The sequence below is a fragment of the Polypterus senegalus genome, chromosome 1 (assembly GCF_016835505.1).
Source record: "Polypterus senegalus isolate Bchr_013 chromosome 1, ASM1683550v1, whole genome shotgun sequence".
NCBI classification, from domain to species: domain Eukaryota; kingdom Metazoa; phylum Chordata; class Cladistia; order Polypteriformes; family Polypteridae; genus Polypterus; species Polypterus senegalus.
The window spans coordinates 215,821,903-215,843,817 of record NC_053154.1 but is presented as its reverse complement, the minus strand read 5'-3'; the positions used below and the strand labels follow the sequence as shown (position 1 = coordinate 215,843,817).

Here is a 21,915-nt window from a genome sequence, read left to right as displayed (position 1 = left end):
ATCTGGAGAATATCTTAAAATTGACTTGAAAATGGGCAGCACGGTGGCGCAGTGGTAGCGCTGCTGCCTCGCAGTTAGGAGACACGGGTTCGCTTCCCATGTCCTCCCTGCGTGGAGTTTGCATGTTCTCCCCGTGTCTGCGTGGGTTTCCTCTGGGTACTCCGGTTTCCTCCCACAGTCCAAAGACATGCAGGTTAGGTGGACTGGCGGTTCTAAATTGTCCCTAGTGTGTGCTTGGTGTGTGGATGTGGGTGTGTGTGTCCTGTGGTGGGTTGGCGCCCTGCCCGGGATTGGTTCCTGCCTTGTGCCCTGTGTTGGCTGGGATTGGCTCCAGCAGATCCCCGTGACCCTGTGTTCGGATTCAACGGGTTGGAAAATGGATGGATGGACTTGAAGATGTCAGAATGGCATCTCAGTTGTTAAACTGATGCTGCATAGATCTTCAAATCTGGAGGAACATTCTCCCCAAGTCTATATATCCATAAACATGGATGTCAGATTTTTTGGTGATTCCAACTTGAATTGTGAAGATGCATGTGGCTGTGTCAATGAGCGTTCCCTGTGATGGACTGGCCTACCTTTTCTAGGGTAGTTTCTGCTTTGTGCACAATGCTGCCAGGTAAGTTCCCAGTTCTCAGTAGATTAAACAGGTTCAAAAATGAACTGATGGATGGACTTTAGGGTGTAGGTAATGCAGGCTACAGTATATATACAGCAGGTGGTCCTCTCTAAGGAAACCCACAGATCAAATAATAAGGCAAATGAGATATTACTTGCACGCTGGAAATGAGGCATTAGAGGAGTGTCCAATAGTTCCATGTATATTAGGATCTCAACGTTTCATAAAGTAAAGGTTCCCACTCAAATTATTGTAATAGAACTACATTTATTTATTCTTTATGTTGACACTTGCTTTCCTTTAGAATGTTTTATAAAAAATGGAATGTAAAGGAGTGAAGAAAAAGGCAGTTCACCTCAAGAATGACTCTAACAGGCCTCTGTAGCTGTACCCTTAAATTAAATGTTCTACTTTTTAATTGAACGAAGGAAGATTAACAGAGTTGAAAACATATTTTCACATTATTGGTTTTTTTCCCCAGTCGTTGAGCCATAACATGCATGGTCTTTGGGATCCATATTTGAGTTAAGGCGAAGAATGGAATTTCTAAAGGTTTTTAAACAACAGCTGGTATAGAGACTGCAAAATATAGGTGGTGGGATGGGGTGTTACTTCTTTAATAGCGCTTGTAAATATCTGTATGTATTCTTTTGTTGTTGTTGTTATTTAAATATAATTTCTTTATGTGTCACAACTTTAGATCAGGTCTGTTTAATGTTATAATGTTGCTTGTGGGGGCAAAACAAGAAGTGATCTAACAAGGAGTAATGGGTTATCTAAAAGTTGATTGGGAAGAATTAAACCCCATAAATAGCAGCGGTGTATATCTGAGATTTAATATTCTCACACTGTTACAGCATGTCAGACTAAAGAGAGAACGTTGACTGGAGAACATCCACCATTTCAGTGATACTCATTGGACTGGGGAATATTAGACCCATGATATATCATATCATGTTATATTAACTCTACAAATTAAACTAAAATTGTTTAGATTCCTAAAAAGGTCACATCTGTGTGAAACATTAAAATGGGGGCAGGAGGTTTGGATTCCTGAAATTGGAAGTGGCAATTTTAAACCTCCAAAAAGCCTAAATGTTGTTGGATGTAAAGCAGGAAGATACATTGTATGAAAGTGTAAAGAGGGCTGTCTTACTTATGACATAAATTTGACTGGAGTAGCACAGTGAGAAATGAGGGAAATATTGCAATGAGAAGTATGAAACCCTTCAACATCAATCAATCTGTTTTATGAAAGTGCTTAGTTCAATTTTTAAGGTCAATGTAAGGCCAAGCCTAGATGGCAACATTGTGTGCAAGGAAGGAACCAACCTTGGACGAGTCATAAATACATTCCCACTTTTTCACACTGGGCCAATTAAGAGTTACAAATCAAGCTAACATACATATATTTGGGATGTTGGAGGAAACCAGAAAAAAAAACTAGAGGAAAATCCCACCCAAATATCTAAGCAGTGTCCAGGTTGGAATTCAAAACCAGTCACATAAAGCTCTAAGGCGACAGTGTTTTCCACTGTCCACTCCGCTGTGAGAATGCCAATCCTGAAATATGTACTGAAATAGGAATAATCAGTCCTCTGAGATCTTTACATTCACCTTGTAGACACCCTCTGTGTTTCACAGGTCATTGGGCTAACCATGAGAAGTAAAATGTGGAGTCATTGGACACACTCAGTGGGATGCATATGGGAAACATATGATCACTAAAACTGTCAGCCATGACACACACAGTAAGACTTTTTCTCTTATTGACACACTTCTTTATTTTTGACTCCTGAGGCTTTCTCCCCTATTCTTGTACCTGATAGGATGGTTGGCTGAAAACAGGATTATTGTCATTGACATCTATGATCTGCAAGAAGACAGGCAGCTCTGCAAATCGAGGGGGTGCACCATGGTCCTGCGCTCGCACAGTGAAGTTTAGCCATTGAACCTGTTCAAAATCCACAGTGCGGTTTGCGATAATCTTTCCTGAAGGACAAAAAAATAACACATCTCTAGTAAGATGACAAATAATAACAACATGTTTTAGGAACTGTTGCTCTATTTGGACACAAAAACACAATCAGAGTTAAAGTTGGTACACTGAACTCCATTGCTCTTATAGACAACAATTGGAAACAGTATCAGATATGCTTCATGGATTAAGCTTAAAACTACATACATCATCCCATGGAACTCATTATGTCTTGTTTTTATTTTCAACACATGAAAAACCCAACATTTCTCTTTTTCATTTTGTTGAACCCACCTGCATTGGCGTCTTCAAGTCTCACGTATCCCCCTCGAGGGAGATTCTGCAGCTCGTAGGTGACCTGTCCATTTGGGCCTTTGTCAGGATCTACTGCTGAGACTGAGATAAGGGTGGTACCAGGCTGTGCCCCTTCTAAGATCCTTTCTGTGAAATTTGTTACCCCAAATGGCCGGAATCGAGGTGCATTATCATTAACGTCAAGCACATTCACCGTCAATTTTGCTGTGGTGAGAAAACAGACAGCAAAACAAATAAGATGGGGATAAGTAAAGAGTTTGTCTTATTATGAAGTAAAAGACATACAGCAGTGAGAAACTAAAATCCTCAAAGCCACTTAATTGTATTAAAAGTCATTCCCAGGTTGGATATCGGCTCATCATAAGGCTAGCTCCTGCATTTAACTGGGTTACTTTTCGCTTGGAAACACTCCTTTCATAGTACATCTTGATTGCATTCTGAGGATGCAAACTCTTCCAACCATCTTAACCAATAAAGAAGAAGTACAACAGCTCAAGTGGCCAATTGAGCCTCTGACTGTGAGGATGTCTCTCCTTCACAATGGGCTCATTCAATTTGAGCCTCACTACATACACACAACCACATGCAGCCAATTTAGTGTTACAAATTATTTTTGCACACATGATTCTGGCATGGAAGGAGAAACATCAGAGTACCCTGAGTCTGGACAGAACAGAGTGAGCCAAAAAGAAAGTGCAAGAATAAAACAAGTTAGACAATGTATGCATGGTACGTTTGGAGGCTAAGTTAACTGATATGAAAGCTGGAGCATTTCATTTTATTTATTTCATTCAAGAGTCAGTTATTACATTTTTGTTTATTGAATAGTTTTGAACAATGAGTTATATTCAAAAGTAATAGCAGTAATAGGATGCAATTACATGCGTTATTAGGTTATATCATATACGTGCCTTTAAACAGCACTTTACTATGGAGTTCCGACATTGCACAAAGAGGCTTGTGGTGGCTCATTAGCTTTCATACACAGCAGATTTTAATTCAATGATGTGAAAACATCGATTCATGTGTTAGCAGTGGAGGGTGTCAGACCAACTGTTGTTCAATTTTCTTAAACATAACATTCTTGAAAGTCTATCCAACAGGTTAGTACCTTTTAATTAGCAATTGAAATCGATTAGTACAAAATGACCAATGCTAGCATAAAATCAGTATCAATATTACCCAATGAAAGGAGAAAAGGAGTTGAAATAAGTTCTTCACCTAGCTATTAATATTAGTTAAAACATAGTAATCCGTTAGAATGATATAAATGAGAAAGAACTTGGAAACAAACTGATGAATGTTATGATGTAAGTATGAATGGTATATGATGGACAAGAACATCAGAGGCTTGTTGTGGTTGTTCACGTATATCTGGGACTAAAAGATAAAGGCTTAAGCCACTGAAGCCTCCCACCTCCTGATATCACTATCCATTTCTAAACTTATCCTATGTTTATATCAGTTAGGGCAGCTTCACTTTTCCTGTGATATTAATTAGTTAAAACGCCATTAGCTGCGGGTTGATAATATCAGTTCTTTAAAATAATAATATGCAATAATATTGTTTAATCAATTCAGTCTTATATATACTTATATAATTGCTTTCCCCTTCCATTTATTTCCTGGGAAGAGACTTTTTTGTACTCTGTTAGTTAACTTCCCTAAAACAGCAAGATAAGGGTGCAGTTGTGTGAGCTGTTTACGCTTGAGCGCTCTACAAGGTGTTTTACTCAATTGCATTGGGCATCCAAGTGGCTGTAAGAGATGAGTAAAAGAGGAAAACATACAAAATATACAAGTTCAAGCAACCGCTCTCAAGGGTCTATTGAAACATCCATCCATCCATCCATCCATTATCCAACCCGCTATATCCTAACTACAGGGTCACGGGGATCTGCTGGAGCCAATCCCAGCCAACACAGGGCGTAAGGCAGGAAACAAACCCCGGGCAGGGCGCCAGCCCACCGCAGGGCGCAAACACGCACCAAGCACACCCACACACCAAGCACACACTAGGGACAATTTAGAATTGCCAATGCACCTAACCTGCATGTCTTTGGACTGTGGGAGGAAACTGGAGTACCCAGATCAAACCCATGGAGGCATGGGGAGAACATGCAAACTCCACGCAGGGAGGACTCTATTGAAACAAAAAACTAATTTCTGGTTGAAGTCGCACAGAACTTTTCTCCATTTTAAGATGGACATGTTTGCAAATTCGCCAATGCTTTTCAATGGGATATTTTGAAATTGCAAAGATTTGTACAGTTCAAGATGTTGGAAACAGAACTGCCTCAACAGATTTCTCTGAACAATAAGTGTGCCACCTCTCAACAAAATAAGTCAACCAGGGGGGCAAATTGTTTCATGTGGACATAGATAGACAGACGGACATGGGTTTTCTCAATAGGTGCTTTGCACCTAAAAAACAAGAAGATGGTGGGGTTGACCCTTAGAAATTGGGCCAAGTGTTAAAAACTCAGAAAAGGAAGTTGACAAAGTTTGATATATGTTTACTAGCAAAATACCCGCGCTTCGCAGCGGAGAAGTAATGTGTTAAAGAAGTTATGAAAAAGAAAAGGAAACATTTTAAAAATAACGTAACATGATTGTCAATGTAATTGTTTTGTGACTGTTATGAGTGTTGCTGTCATATATATATATACAGACACGCACACACACACACACACATATAAACATATATATACATGTACACATATACATATACATACATATCTACATATATACATATACACATATATATATACATATATCCACATATATATACACACACATACATATACTGTATATATATACATACACACATATATATATACTGTATATATATATATATATATATATATATATATACACCAATGTAATAGTTTTGTCACTGTTATGAGTGTTGCAGTCATCAAGGATGTGATTATCATTATTTCTTTCAATTAGGTTTGTATTTGGAGGATGTGTTGTGTTCAAGTTATGTTCCGTGTTTGTCAACCGTTGTAAAGATAACAGGTTTCATTCATTGAAGTGTTCACTACCCAAATCACCACTTGTGAATCTAAGATGTTTAACAGGCATTCCTGGTATTAAGTTGTGGATTTGCCTGCGAATATTTAGCGGTAGCGTGTCTATGAACTTAATTTAACCTTTCCCAGGCCTGCAAATTCAGTTCACGTGACCCGCTCGGAGTACATGCACCGAAGCTTCTCAGCTGTGCTTCTGCCATCTCGTGTGATCATCTTTTGCTGCCTTCTCAATTGTGTGATGCGTTTTGTGTTCAGCGCTCTTTGGAGCTGTTGCTTTTTGTCTGCGTACTGCGTTCACAGTCAGTTCACGTGAGCTGCTCGGCGGCAGAGTGTTTCTATTGGATTGCCGCTGACGGACGGCCTCATATGGGCAGGCACTCAATTACATGGGAGGCGTGACGATGAGGGACACAACTCCGCCTCACACGGTGACCGAGCTGCAGGCTATGGCCGGTATATATGCACATAAGTAGGTTCCAGTTATGACCGTTAAGCGTAAAATTTCGAAATGAAACCTGGCTAACCTTTGTAAGTAAGCTGTAAGGAATGAGCCTGCCAAATTTCAGCCTTCTGCCTACACAGGAAGTTGGAGAATTAGTGATGAGTCAGTGAGTGAGTAAATGAGTGAGTCAGTGAGGGCTTTGCCTTTTATTAGTATAGATTAACACATACAATAACTAATAATGAAAAGTCACACCCCCCCGCCATTCTTTGAGTAATGAAGAGTGAGTCAAGTTTTCAATCTGGAGATCTGAATTTCTTCAGAGAAATTGTGTTGCATTAAGATCTCCAGCTAATTGACAGAGTAGGAAGTCTTCACCAGTAACAGTGGAAACGCCTAACCAAAAGGATTCTATCACATGAGAATGGCTGAAGTAGTCAGTATGTGCTTAGACTCCCTGCATTCAAGGTTACTTTTAATAAGCTACTTGCTTGCCTCTGAAGGTATCTGTAGTGCAGTGGAAACAAAATCTGTAAATTTCTTTTTGGAATTAAATTTAATTGAATGCATATGGCACTCTGAGTTTCTAAATGGACGTTTACCAGATGAGAATGAAATCTCACTGAAAAATAAGTGTCATTAAGTGAAGGTAGAGAGGTCTTCTCTCATGCTGCAGCTGAAATGCTGAGATGATGGGAGAGTATCTTCACTGTATGGACTTATAAAACTTGTGGTATAAAAAGAAATATAAGATTATATTGGGATTAAGGAAAAAGAGGAGGATCAAGATGATGGTGTTGCTGAAGATTTGTAAATGAATAAAGATGTTGCTTCTCAGACTGAAAATTAAAGATAAGAGGGTCTCGAACTTCACCTTATTATTTTCAGTGCTACTGACCATGGACAGTGTTAAGGATGTCATATAACAAGTGGTGCTGAGCACTGGCTGTTTTTTTGCCCCCTTACTTAGCTTACACATGTATAGGATTACTTTTCAGATCTTACAGCTTGCCTTCACATCACACTTTCCTGTTTGATTAAATATCACTTATTATGTGTGAGTGTGGGTGAGCAATGAAGTGTGATTTACACCTTTTATCATCATTTTCATTATTACACAAGATGACTTAACAATTATTTATGTACAATTTGTTTTTTACGAGTGGAGCAACTTTATGATTTTGCTGCTCAATTTCCAATGTCCTAGCCATAGTACCACACTGCCTTCTGTATTTATTATGCCTACAGATTCCTGTGACTTTGAACTAGAACAAGAATACTCAGAAAGTTAATTAGAGAAAGAATTCCTCACTAATAGAACCTTGAATTGTCAGGATTGTAAACCAACAATCATGCAGAATACCGACCAGAGCATTGCAATTCCAGTAATTCTTTATCACATTTAAGTTATTATACAATAGTCAAGTGGGGATGGGCAGTCTTTTAGACTTGAAGCCACCGAAGATTTGTTTTCTCCAGGATCCATGCCAGCTGTAATTTTTGTTTCACTCTCCCCCCAGGTCATTTCACCGTAGCATTTGTTATAAAATTCGGTACTGACTTTCACCATTGTAGACTTAAATTATAATGGACTAGAGATAGTATTTAAATCATGATCACCACCATTATGGAGGCTTTTATTTTTACCTTTTGTTTGTTATTATATCTATAATTTTTACTTTATTTTACTATTTGTAAAGCACTTTGAGCTACATCTTTGTAGAAGAATGTTCTAAATGAATGAATTTGAGATTTTTATTTTGATGGAGGGGTGGGGCAAGCATTTTTCAACAAGTTTAAAATGGCTGCCAAACAATGACACCAACTGACTTCCTATTACCTCATAATGAGCATTTTCCCTAAAGGATTCTACACGTGAAATTTTTTCCTCATGATAAATCAGATGTGGAGACAGAATTGGCAATGTTATAATTTAAAGTCCAAGGTGTCAACTCTAAGACCACATCACAAATATGGAAAATGAGCAATGCTGCAAAAACCTGTAGCTTATGGCTGTGGTTACTTTTATACAGTAGATTATAATGGCATAGCATGTTTAATAAGATGAGGTCTGAATTGTGAAACATAAAGTAGAATATGAATAACTTTATTATATGGGGTGGGTAAAAGAGCAGGTTTACAGTTATTTGTATGGAAAAAGACATGTAGGTTATCATTATTACAATAGCTTTATTAACTCAATTGCTTTAACTTTATCAACTCAAAAGAATGTGACAATGTACTTAGGTACAATCTCTTAAGTGTTCAAATTGTCAGCCTTGCATACTTACAACTGTAAACCTACTTTTGCCCATCCCTGTATATATAGTGTCAAACAAGCACTGTAAATAAGGGCTGTAGAGAAAACTAAAAAAATGGGAGGCAAATTGAATTAAGTATATGTTAAGGTGCATAACAGTTGATGAATCAAAGCATATTATTTTATACTGTTCCTTACATAACGTATATAAAGGTCAATAAAAAAAACTCAGCAGGAAGGCAAATATGCATGTTTTATTTTGAGCCCACCTCTGAATATAACTTTGTAGCAGTATTTCTGGAGGAAAGTGAATGCTTGCTGGAAATAAAAGCTATGGAGGAAATCGTTTGCGATATAGCATTCATTTGAGTTATTCTTCCAAAATCATTTACACTTAGAAAACATACCTCCAGCTATGCTACGGTAACTGTATCATAAAATAATCTCATTATGCCCCATATTCCAGTTAGACTTACTAAGCGATTTCCAGTACAGAATCAACATATATAAGAAAGGATGAAAGAACGACAGCACTTGAAGAGGTGGATGCTTCTGATATAGGCTTTGTCTCCACATGATGGGGTCAAGAAAAAGGAAGACAGAGGGAATGAATGAGTGCTTTATTGACCTTTTAAGGATATTTCACTTTAACAGTACAGATAAACATGACATAAGAAACAGTTAATTTACATATAATACACACAACAACTAACTTTAGTCGATAAGTAAGTGAATTACCCAGGATGTGAGACAATCATGTTGTACTTCAGAAGTGTTCTTAATGTCCTTCATGCTGTGTAATATACAGTAATTGTGTTCATTCAGTGAAGAATGATTAGTAAAGTGGGATTATTCTCTGTGGGGAGACCAAGGGAGTTGGTGCAGACTGTTCAGTGGGAGGGCAAGGTCACTATGGTGTGGACTTTACCTACAGCTCTTATGTGCAACAGTGAGGGATGCTCTGCAGAATCGTTCTACAGATTTTACTGGCACAATTAATAGGTTTTGAAATTTTGCTTCAGCTAATTGACGCGAATAAACTTGAATATATGTCAAGTGAATGAGTTTGCTTCATTGAAAGTTTTGTAGACTGTGTGAATGATTGTAGAGTTTTGGATAAACATTCTTAATTTTTCAAATAAAATTAACTTGGTGTGATTCTTTGCTAAGTATAATATGTATTATCTACTTCCAGTTTAACTGTGAGTCAGAAAATGTTTTACAGTCAATATGAATCAGATCAGAGCTTTCTGTCTTGCTCTGGAAATCAATAATGATCTCTTACTCTTCTTTTATGTTCCAATATAAGGAGTTTAATTTGTTTTAATCATCAAAGAACTTTTAAATCTAATTATAATAGGCTCATCAGTCACAATGGTACATAAGGCTGAAGTGGAAAAAGTGCTTGTTTAGAGGATTGCTGGGAGATGAAGCCAGACAATAGAAATCCCAAGAGAAGCCATTGCAAGGCACACAACCATATTCACTAAACGAGAAAGTGTAGTATCTCCAATGAATGTAGATTTTATATCTTTGGAGAGATGGAGGAAAATACCTAAAGAAAATATATGAAGAGTTGAAGAAAATCTGCAAAGTCTGCACAGACAATGACAAGATGAGTAATCAAAACCATGGCTTTAGAGGTATTAATTTGAAATGCTGCTTATTGTGTCACCATGCCATTCTGCTTCCCCAGATTGCTTTAAAATGAAAAACAAAAATAAGCTTAAGGATCCCATGATATGATATTGGCTTTCTTACCATTTGGTACACTAACAGACTGATCAATCACATCACTGGCATTGTCATGGACAGAAATGGTAATCACAAAGGTGGCCACCAGCTCTCGATTCAGAGGTTTCTTTACAAACACAGCACCTGAATATCAAAAACAAAAGAAATGGAAATGAGTTACCAGGTTTAATTGTGTAGTTCAAAGTAGGTTTTGTCCTACTGAAGATACAGTTAATTTTTAGAAACAGCTCCACTGACTTTACTGCATCCTAGGATGGTGTATATAAAAGATATGGATGCATACAGTACATTAAGAAAGTATTCAGACCCCTTCACGTTTTTTACATATTGTTATATTGCAGCCTTATGCTAAAATCTTTTCAATTAATTCTTCCCACATCAAGCAACACTGAGTACATGAGAATGACAAAGTGAAAACAGGATTTTGGAACTTTTTGTATACTACTCAAAAAAATTAAAGGAGCACTTTTTAATCGGAGTATAGCACCAAGGCAATGAAACTTCTGGGATATTGATCTGATCAGTTAAGTAGCAGAGGGGGTTGTAAATCAGTTTCAGCTGCTTTGGTGTTAATGATATTAACAACAGGTGCACTAGAGGGGCAATAATGAGATGACCCCCAAAACAGGAATGGATTAACAGGTGGAGGCCACTGACATTTTACTCTCCTCGTCTTTTTGTATTGTTTTTTTTTTACTAGCTTTGCATTTGGCTACAGTCAGTGTCACTACTGGTAGCATGAGACGATACCTGGACCCTACAGAGGTTGCACAGGTAGTTCAACTTCTCCAGGATGGCATATACCCAGAGGGGACTGGGCGGTATCATGGTCTGGAATCCCTACAGATTTTATTTTTTCTCCAGCCGTCTGGAGTTTTTTTGTTTTTCTGTCCCCCCTGGCCATTGAACCTTACTCTTATTCGATGTTAATGTTGATTTATTTTGTTTTATAATTATGTCTTTCATTTTTCTATTCTTTAATATGTAAAGCACTTTGAGCTACTGTTTGTATGAAAATGTGCTATATAAATAAATGTTGTTGTTGTTGTTGTTATCAATACATGCCATTGCCAGAAGGTTTGCTGTGTTTCCCAGCACAGTCTCAAGGGCATAGAGGAGATTCCAGGAGACAGGCAGTTACTCTAGGAGAACTGGACAGGGCTATAGAAAGTCCTTAACCCATCAGCAGGACCGGTATCTACTGCTTTGGGCAAGGAGGAACAGGATGAGCACTGCCAGAGCCATACAAAATGACTTCCAGCAGGCCACTGGTGTGAATGCCTCTGACCAAACAATCAAAAACAGACTTCATGAAGGTGGCCTGAGGGCCCAAATTGGCAGGGCCACCTCTGGTGCCCTGTACTTTTCACAGTGATGGTCTGGGAGGCATATCCATGGAGGGACGCACAGACCTCTACAGGCTAGACAACGGCACCTTGACTGCCATTAGGTATCAGGATGAAATCCTCTGACCCATTGTTAGACCCTGTGCTGGTGCAATGGGTCCTGGGTTCCTCCTGGTGCACAACAATGCACGGCCTAATGTGGTGACATTATGCAGCCAGTTCCTGGAGGATGAAGGAATTGATACCATCGACTGACCCCCACCTCTCCTGACCTAAATCCAATAGAACACCTCTGGGACATTATGTTTTGGCCCATCCGATGTCGCCAGGTTGCACCTCAGACTGTCCAGGAGTTCAGTGATGCCCTAGTTCAGATCTGGGAGGAGATCCCCCAGGACACCACCCGTCATCTCTTTAGGAGCATGACCCGACATTGTCAGGCATGCATATAAGCATGTGGGGGCCAAACAAACTACTGAGTACAATTTTGAGTTGCTGCAATGAAATTTTGGCAAAATGGATTATCCTGCCGCATCATTTTTTCACTTTGATTTTCGGGGTGTCTTTGAATTCAGCCCTCTGTAGGTTGATAATTTTAATTTCCATCAAACGATGTGGCATCCTTTTGTTCCTAACACATTACCCAGTCCATATCAGTATAGATATCCAGCAGGATTTTTTTCCCATTGAGATCTGATGCGTTTTCAAAGTGTTCCTTTCATTTTTTTGAGCAGTTTATATTAAAAATGAGAAATTGTAATATTTCGTTGACACAAGTATTCAGACATTAAGTTATAACACTTGACATTTGGCTCAGGTGCATTGCATTCTATTGATCATGGTTAGATGTTTCTACACCTTGTTTTGAGTCCACCTGTGGTCAATTTTATTGATTAAACATGATTAGGAAAGGCACACACCTGTCAATATGAGGTTCCACAGCTGACAAAGTGGGCCAGAAGAAAAACTAAGGAATTGCCTGCAGAGTTTAGAGAGTTTAAAGAATTGTGTCAGCACAGATTTGGGGCTAAATAAATGATTTTCTGGTACTGAAGGTTCACCAAAACATAGTGGCCTCCATAATTCTTAAATGGAAGAAGTCTAGAACAACCACAACTCTTCCTAGAGCTGGTCGTTGAGATAAATTGAGAAATTGGAGGAGAAGGGTCTTTGTAAGAGAGGTGTCCAAGAGCCCAATAACCAATTTGGCTAGGAAGAAACCTATGTGGAACATGGGAAAAAGATCCAGAAGGACAACTATCACTACAACACTCCACAGGATCAGGGTTTTACTACTGCTGTGGTCTGATGGAAGCCTCTCTTCAGTACAAAACACATGAGAGCCCACTTGGAGCTTGCAAAAAGGCACCTAAGGGGTCCTCAGACTGTGAGAAACAAGATTCTCTGGTCTGATGAAACTAAGATTGAGCTGTTTGGCCTCAATTGAAAGTATCCTGTCTGTAGGAAACCATGTGCTGCACTTCATTGGGGTGACATCATTCTACGAGTGAAGCATGATGGTGGCAGCATTATGCTGTGGAGTTGTTTTTCAGCAGTAGGAACTAGAAGACTAAAAAGGGCCAAGGGAAAGCTGAACAGAGTGATACTTAACAGTGATCTGAACCTCAGATGTGGCTGTAGTTCACCTTTTAATAGGCCAATGACCCTAAGCATTAAGCAAAGTCAACAGAGAAGCAGCATAGATGTAACTCTGCGAATGTCCTTCAGTGGCCGAGTCTGGATTTGAACCCAGCTGAACATCTCTGGAGAAACCTGAAAATAGCTGCCCACCGTGAGTCTTGTTCAACCTGACAGAGCTTGAGGAGATCTGCAGAGAGGAATGGCAGGAAATCCCCAAATCCAGGTATGCATAGTTTGTTGTGTCATACCCAAGGACACTCTGGGCTGGAATCACTGTCAAAGGTAATTCTGAAGACACGTAAAGGGCCTGAGTATGCTGTATACAGTATAGTAGGTCATTCACTGATCAATGACTAATGGGAACCAAACATTAAAAAAATTATATTTTATTGACTATAGATTCAGTAAAGTCGTTATGGCAGTTCTGCTTTAAATTTCAAATGTGCTATTTATGTGAATTGTCCTATATACACTAAACAATACACAAACTCATCAATTTAGATAATGGCAATGTATGAGATTTTCTGCAAAACTATTAGACATAGATATCCTGTACTGAATGCATGAACAAATACTGACATTTTCTTCAAAATTTTGCTTTGTGTAAGACATAACAAAGTATTGAAATTAAAAAAGGATTTGATTGTAGAATACAGTTATTGTAATTTTACAGCGATTTAGTTGTTGGTTAACCCGTAGGGGTGCAGACAATTCAGATCAATGGTAAATACTTACCTGTATGGAAGTCAATACCAAAGGAATCTTGGAGATTGGGCACAAGAGTATTGGTATCATCCATAGCAAGGACTTCAATAATATAATACTCCAGACGCGGCCTCAGGTCCCGATCTGTGGCAGTTACTTGAGCAATGATTGCCCCTGGAGGAGTGGACTCATTCACACTGACAGCTTGAATGGGTTGTAGGAACTCTGGCCTTGAATCATTGACATCATCAAGCATTATAATCAAAGTGGCAGTTCCTGAGAGTGGGGGGTTGCCACGGTCTACTGCCACCACAACCAGACGATAGGAATCTCGCTCCTCACGATCCAGGGTAGTGTTTCCCACCAACACCGCTCCTGATTGAGCATCGATCAGAAAGCGGTCCTGAGCTCCGCCCTGAATGCGATAATTTAGCCAGCCATTAACACTGGAGTCAGCATCGCTTGCTGTTAATTGTGTGACCACCACACCTTGGAGAGAGAGAGGTAGAGAGTGAGGTGAGAAAAAATTATACAAAGTCTATGATTTGGATTATACTAAATAGCAACATTTAAAGGTAATGATCAATCATCACAAAATATATTCATATTGCAAATTTAAAAGCTTATCAGAACTTCAAACAGAGTGGAGCCAAACATCCTTCCTTTGTCTTAATCTGATTGTTTAATGACATTGCAGCATGGAGTCCTAACCTGTACTTGTGGCATGAAAAGGGACAAGCTCTAGATGAGGTACAAGTCCATAACAGAGTACACAAAAACAAAGTCACTAGATGAATTTGGATCTGCCAATTAAAATAAAGTTATTTTTTTGTAAAAAAAAAAAAGGAAAATCAGGAAAAAATGACACGTATAGAGATATATAATGCTTACACCTCCCACCAATATTGAACTGAAACTATGATGCAGCAATGTTAACCACTGGTCCACCACTTTTCCCAAAGGCACCCAATGGAGGTCTCACTAAAAAAGAGATTAACCCATGCCTAAAATAATGTTATTTATAGATAGGATTAAAAAAAGATCTAATCTTCCAGCAGCAGTGGAAAGGAAATGAACAAACAGATTAAAGAGACTGAACTATAAAAATGAAACTGCACAACAAAGTTTTTGCTTCTTGAACACTGTTGGGTGTTTCTTATAGATTTTTGGGCAATGATCATGAATATCACATCAAAATTTACCCATCACGTATCGTTTCAGTTTTGTCATGATTTTTGCTTGTATTTGTATCCAAACATTTTCGCTCCCGTAAGTGACTTATCAACAACGGTTTGTCCAGGCATGGAATTAGGCCAGGCTGGAAGCTGTTCTGTGGAAGTTGACATCCTGGGAAGGTCTGAACGAGCTTGACGCTGTCTCAGCATGCTATAAAGGTGGCTTGCATACACCGATCCTGCTCATTTGGTTTATATAGTCAGTGTGTATGTATTGTATCAGTATAGTAAAGTATAGCAATATCTGTAGCAATATAACAGTAAGTAAGCTTGATGCTATAGACGTATTGGTGTCCGGCGATATTTCTCGTTAATGTCATAACAGCCGCGATACATTCGGTTATATCTGTGGCGAATATATACTTGCGCCTCAGAGACGTTGGATGACTGCTCTTGTGAAGAAAGCTTATCATCTGTATTTCAGCTGCAAAATTGGTGATCAAGACAAGGAATGGGTGCCTCACATTTGCTGTGCAACATGTGCTGTCAGTCTGAGAGCCTGGCTCAGAGGCACTCGAAAGACAATGCCGTTTGCTGTTCTGATGATATGGTGAGAACAGAAAGACCATGTGACAGACTGTTACTTCTGTTTGACTAATGTGTCTGGTTTCTCTGCCAAAAACAAGAAGTCAATTGAATATCCTAATCTGCCTTCAGCAATGAGACCCGTGCCACATGACGACAGTCTTCCATTTCCAAAACCAACAGAGGATTGGACCTTAGATGAACCAGATGCAGTGCAGTGTCAACACTGTATATGGTGGGGATGGTGCGTTGCTGACATCGACTCGGGACGTTGTGGGTCGGTGGAGGGAGTACTTCAAAGACCTCCTTAATCCCACTAACATGCCTTCCAATGAGGAAGCAGAGCCTGAGGACTCGGAGGTGAGCTCCCCCATCTCTGGGACTGAAGTCACCGAGGTGGTCAAAAAACTCCTTGGTGGCAGAGCCTCAGGGGTGGATGAGATACGCCCGGAGTTCCTCAAGGCTCTGGATGTTGTATAACTGTCTTGGTTGACACATCTTTGCAACATTGCATGGACATCGGGGACAGTGCCTCTGGATTGGCAGACTGGGGTGGTGGCCCCCCTCTTTAAGAAGGGGAACCGGAGGGTGTGTTACAACTACAGAGGGTTCACACTCCTCAGCCTCGCTGGAAAAGTCTATTCGGGAGTTCTGGAGAGGAGGTACGTCGGATAGTCGAACCTCGAATTCAGGAGGAACAGTGTGGTTTTCATCCTGGTTGCGGAACAGTGGACCAGCTCTACACCCTTATCAGGGTTCTAGAGGGTGCATTGGAGTTTGCCCAACCAGTCTACATGTGTTTTGTGGACTTGGAAAAGGCGTTCAACCGTGTCCCTCGGGGAATCCTGTGGGGGTTGCTCCGGGAGTATAGAGTACCGGACCCCCTGCTATGGGATGTTCGGTCCTTGTACAACCGGTGTCAGAGCTTGGTCCGCATTGCCGGCAGTAAGTCGAACCCGTTTCCAGTGAGAGTTGGACTCCGCCAGGGCTGCCCTTTGTCACCGATTCTGTTCATAAATATTATGGACAGAATTTCTAGGCGCAGCCAGGGTGTTGAGGAGGTCCGGTTTGGTGGACTCAGGATTGGGTCACTGCTTTTTGCAGATGATGTTTGCTTCATCAGGCCGTGATCTTCAGCTTTCTTTGAATCAGTTCGCAGCTGAGTGTGAAGCGGCTGGGATGGGAATCAGCACCTCCAAATCCGAGACCATGGTCCTCAGCCGAAAAAGGGTGGAGCCCTCTCAGGATTGGGAGCGAGATCCTGCCCCAAGTGGAGGAGTTCAAGTATCTCAGGGTCTTGTTCACGAGTGAGGGAAGAATGAAGCGTGATTTCGACAGGCGGATCGGTGCGGCATCCGCAGTGATGCGGGCTCTGCATTGGTCTGTTGTGGTGAAAAAGGAGCTGAGCCATAAAGCAAAGCTCTCAATTTACCAGTCAATCTACATTCCTACCCTCACTTATGGTCATGAGCTATGGGTAGTGACCGAAAGAACGAGATTGTGAATACAAGCGGCTGAAATGAATTTCCTCCGCAGGGTGTCTGGCCTTTCCCTTAAAGATAGGGTGAGAAGCTCAGTCATCCGGGAGGGGCTCAGAGTAGAGCCGCTGCTCCTCTGCATCGAGAGGAGTCAGATGAGGTAGCTCGGGCATCTGATCAGGATGCCTCCTGGATGCCTCCCTGGTGAGATGTTCCAGGCACGTCCAACCGGGAGGAGGCCTCGGGGAAGACCCAGGACACTCTGGAGGGACTATGTCTCCCGGCTGGCCTGGGAACACCTTGGGATTCCCCTGGAAAAGCTAGAAGAAGTGGCCGGGTAGAGGGAAGTCTGGGCATCCCTGCTCAAGCTGCTGCCCCAGCGACCCGACCTCGGATAAGCGGAAGACCATGGATGGATGGATGGATGGATGATAGATAATAATAATACATTTTATTTATATAGCAATTTTTGATTGGCCAATAAATGTGTGTAACATGAAACATTTAAGTTCTTCAAAATAATAACAAGTCAAATTTTGAAAATGCAACTATCTACCACACTTCATGATAATTTATTCCATGTGTTTATAGTTCTCTATGTCAAGAAAAACATTCTAAAATTTGTAGGAAATAATTTATCTCTAGCTGTACTACCCATCTAAGATGGGTTGAAATCTAAGTAATCAACAAAGACTTCAGATTTAAAGTAATAGCCAGTATCTAGTGTATTAATTCCCTTTCATAATTGTAAACACTTCAATCATGTGAAGTCTGTTTGCTTAAACCTGAAAGGTTCAACTCCTTCAATCTTTCCTCATAGCTCACACCTTGCAGTACCAGAATCAGCCTAGTTTCTCTTCTCCGAACTTTGTCTAGCATGGCTGTGACTAAAACCACATGCAGTACTCGAGATGAGCCCTCACTAGTGTATTATATAACTTAAGCTCAACCTCTCTTGACTTATAGTCCATACATCATGATATATGATCTAATACAGGGGTGCCCAATGCGTCGATCATGATCGACCGGTAGATCGCAAAGGTAGTGCAGGTACAGGTTTTTTAACCTTAGTCTATCATATATCCTCCCTATGGCATTTGCCACTTGATTGACATACAGGGCGGCCAGTCTGAGATCTCCTTTCTTCTAACATGCTGAACATCCCGTACGCATGATCAAACGCGCAAGCTACTGCAAAACTCCGTCTGTGATCTAGTTAGCCTTCCAATTTATATCGACTAAAGAAGGGATTTAAAAAAAATTGTTTGGGGAGGGTATGGGCTTTATGTGGAATTAGAAGAGGATTTTTTTCTCTCACAATGTCACAATCAAAGTGCGTTTGTCTGATCTGTCAATCTATCATTGCTATTCCAAAGTAGGAAAATGTGGAAAGGCACTTTCGACCTGTTCATAAAAACTACGAAACTGACGTCCTTCCAAAAAGTGATCTGAGAAAGAGAAAGGAGAGGGAACTAAAATCGCAGTTAATCGGACAGCTGTCATTTTTCACTCGGCTGAATTCAAGCTCTACTTATTTACACGAGTCAGTTTTTTCCCACATGAAGATTATTAAATCCAAATACTGTAGTGTCCATAAATGTATTGAATTGTTATTGTGCCATAAAGGTTATTTATTCAGTTATGCAATGTACGAGAACATATTTTTTATGTATAAAGTATACCGAGTGTATAAAATATATATATATATATACTAGCCATGTGCGCCCAACTACGTTGCACGTGTTAAAGTTGCCTGTGAAGGGCTCCCTGTTTAAACGCAGCTGCCAGTCGTGAACTGGGCCCTTTGTCGCACAGCATTATGATTTTTTATAAGGGAAACAAAATTACAAAAGAAAACCCTTGGACATTAATTCGATAGGAACGGCCTACTCGGAATCACTGTCCGAATAGTAATTATGTGGTGGTGTAGGAGCATTTCTGCTTCTGTCCGTTCAAAAGTCCGTCTCGTTTTCACAACGCTATCGTTTCCTCTCACAATGTCTTCTCAACCTTTCTCCAATCTCGCAGGTTGCTATGTGGCAATCCAGAGAGTAAGGCAATATACACGGAGCAATGGTTATAAAAGGGGACACATAGGTATCCAAGCTCTTTAAAGCATAAATAGGGATCACTTCACTGACATGTGAGCAAGCCACGGTACAACTGTGAGACGCGCAGCACTCGCCGGCTACAACGTAACAATAATAATTTCCGGAACATGCTGTTATGTTTTCATTCATTTTACCCACTGTTTTTCTTTCATTCATATGTTACGTAGGCACGTAACTTTTATCTTCGGCAATCTCATTCTCTAACCAGGGCTCAGGAGCTAACCAGTGTAACACTGTCCACAATCACTTTCATTATTCCGACACATTGTTGACATCCGTGAGTAACAACAATGTATTAAACTGAAAGGTGGTCTACGCATGAGTGGAATTCCCGGACAAACAAAGATCAAGATCTAAATGAAGATCTCTTTAGTTAATTTAAAACACAACAATTTGTTTAGTTTGAATGTCTTTGTTTTGAGGTGTGACTGGAGTACTACAGTCTTCAGTAGTATAAGCCTGGAGGAGATTATTAATGCAATTCCTATGTTTTAGCTGTCTCTCTACTGCCATCTAGTGCTTCTTCTTCTAATTCATTCACGGACAAACAAAGATCAAGATCCAAATGAAAATTATATATAGAGATATACATATATAATATATATAATTTTTAATGTAGGTAGATCATTTTGACCTGGTCATTTTAAAAGTAGCTCGCAAGCCGAAAAAGTGTGGGCACCCCTGATCTAATATCTTATTAGCTGCTTTGATCACCTTTGTGTATGGTTAGTGGCAAACCCACTGTGACTCACAGATCCTTCTTATAAGGTGTACTTTCCAGTTTCATACCACCCATTGTGTATTCAAATCTTACATTTTTACATTTTATATGTTGTATTTTACATTAATGTATATAACATTTCCTTTTGACACATTATGTGTAATAATTTGTCTGAGTCTAGAAAATAACTGAAAGAAGCAGACACACAATGTGTTTAACATGATTCTTGAAGCATCTCTTTTTAAATTGCACATTTTAATACATTCTTACCTCTGTTATGTGTATTGATTAAGTGTAAAGCGAGAAAACGAATGTGGACCAAACAATGGCAGAAAATGCAGCAGAAAACAACTGACTAAAATGAACAGCTGACATGCAAGAAGATAGCGAATGTTCAAATGAAAATCTTCTATTATTGTATCTTGTGAAATCAAAAGCACAGGATTGCTTTTGATATTTTACTTTTATATAACATGCCTGCAGGATGAGAAATTAGATGGCTTGGGTGTGATACATTGCAATATGATTGTTGCAAAACTGATTTTACAGCAAATGAAGTTCAAACACAGAAGACGTGAATGTGCATAAGAAAAAACACACAGATTAACTAAACAGTGAAGAATTAAAGATTTTTAAAAGAATATTTAATACACATCATTACCCAATGATCCAATGATTGAGAACTCTGGCATGTAGTTGAAAAATGTGGGTCTCCATGATGCTATGCCATGTGGCCAGGAGAATATCACTTATACGGTTTGCCATCAATAGCTTTAGGATTATGGACTTTAGTATCAAACTACAGAATAATTCCAAAGAAACACTGAAAAACAGCATCTGAACAAATACAGAAGTGATATTTACATACGGGTGGCACGGTGACGCAGTGGGTAGTGCTGCTGCCATGCAGTTAGGAGACCCAGGTTTGCTTCCCGGGTCCTCCCTGCGTGGAGTCTGCATATTCTCCCTGCGTCTGCATGGGTTTCCTCCCACAGTCCAAAGACATGCAGGTTAGGTGCATTGGCGATTCTAATTTGCCCCTAGTGTGTGCTTGGTGTATGTGTGTGTGTGTGTGTACCCTGCAGTGGGCTGGTGCCCTGCACGGGGTTTGTTTCCTACCTTGGGCCATGTGTTGCCTGGTATTGGCTCCAGCAGACACCCGTGACCCTGTAGTTAGGATATAGCAGGTTGGATAATGGATGGATATTTACATACATAGGCACTCTTTTTTAACAAATTATTAATGATTGCAATATAAATGTTTGCAGTTAATGGTGCCAGAAAGTTTCATTTTCATATTACACTGATCTGAAATAACGCATAGGTATCATCATGCAAATTACAAAATGTAAGAAATAAAAAATCTAAGAATATATAAGAAAGTGCAGTGACCCGGGATCTGGACCTGAGAGAGACTTGCTCTTTTGGGGGGCCATGGACTGTCAGAGTGGTTATTAAGGTTTCAGTTCAGATTTTGTTTCAGATTCCAATGATCCTTTAAGTGAAGAAGTCCTCCCGGCTTCCATCTTAAATCCACTGTCATTTCATTCCCACTGGTGTCCTTGAGAACATAATTCTCTTTGAATATGAACAAATTTGAATGAGATAATTTTTCAATGACTCAGAGAATTTTGAAGACATGAATTAGGTCCACATACAACCTTCTCTACTCAAGAGTAAAGACGTTTAGTTCTCTTTGCTTATTAGAGGGACATTCCCTTTTGTCAAGGGCTCAAGTTTTGGTAGAGA

General features: G+C 39.9%; 1 protein-coding gene across 4 annotated transcripts in view; it reads right to left on the bottom strand.

Moving 5' to 3' along the window:
* The window catches only part of cdh23 (cadherin-related 23), a 1,363,918-nt gene that overhangs the window by 57,389 nt on the left and 1,284,614 nt on the right, over nucleotides 1-21,915 (bottom strand). For all 4 annotated transcript variants that reach the window (XM_039768795.1, XM_039768746.1, XM_039768764.1 and 1 more), the window contains exons 46-49: nucleotides 14,127-14,585; nucleotides 10,411-10,527; nucleotides 2,892-3,116; nucleotides 2,442-2,611 (exon numbers count right to left, since the gene is read on the bottom strand). In XM_039768795.1, coding sequence (XP_039624729.1) covers nucleotides 2,442-2,611; nucleotides 2,892-3,116; nucleotides 10,411-10,527; nucleotides 14,127-14,585 — 971 coding nt within the window. The remainder of the gene's footprint in view (nucleotides 1-2,441; nucleotides 2,612-2,891; nucleotides 3,117-10,410; nucleotides 10,528-14,126; nucleotides 14,586-21,915) is intronic.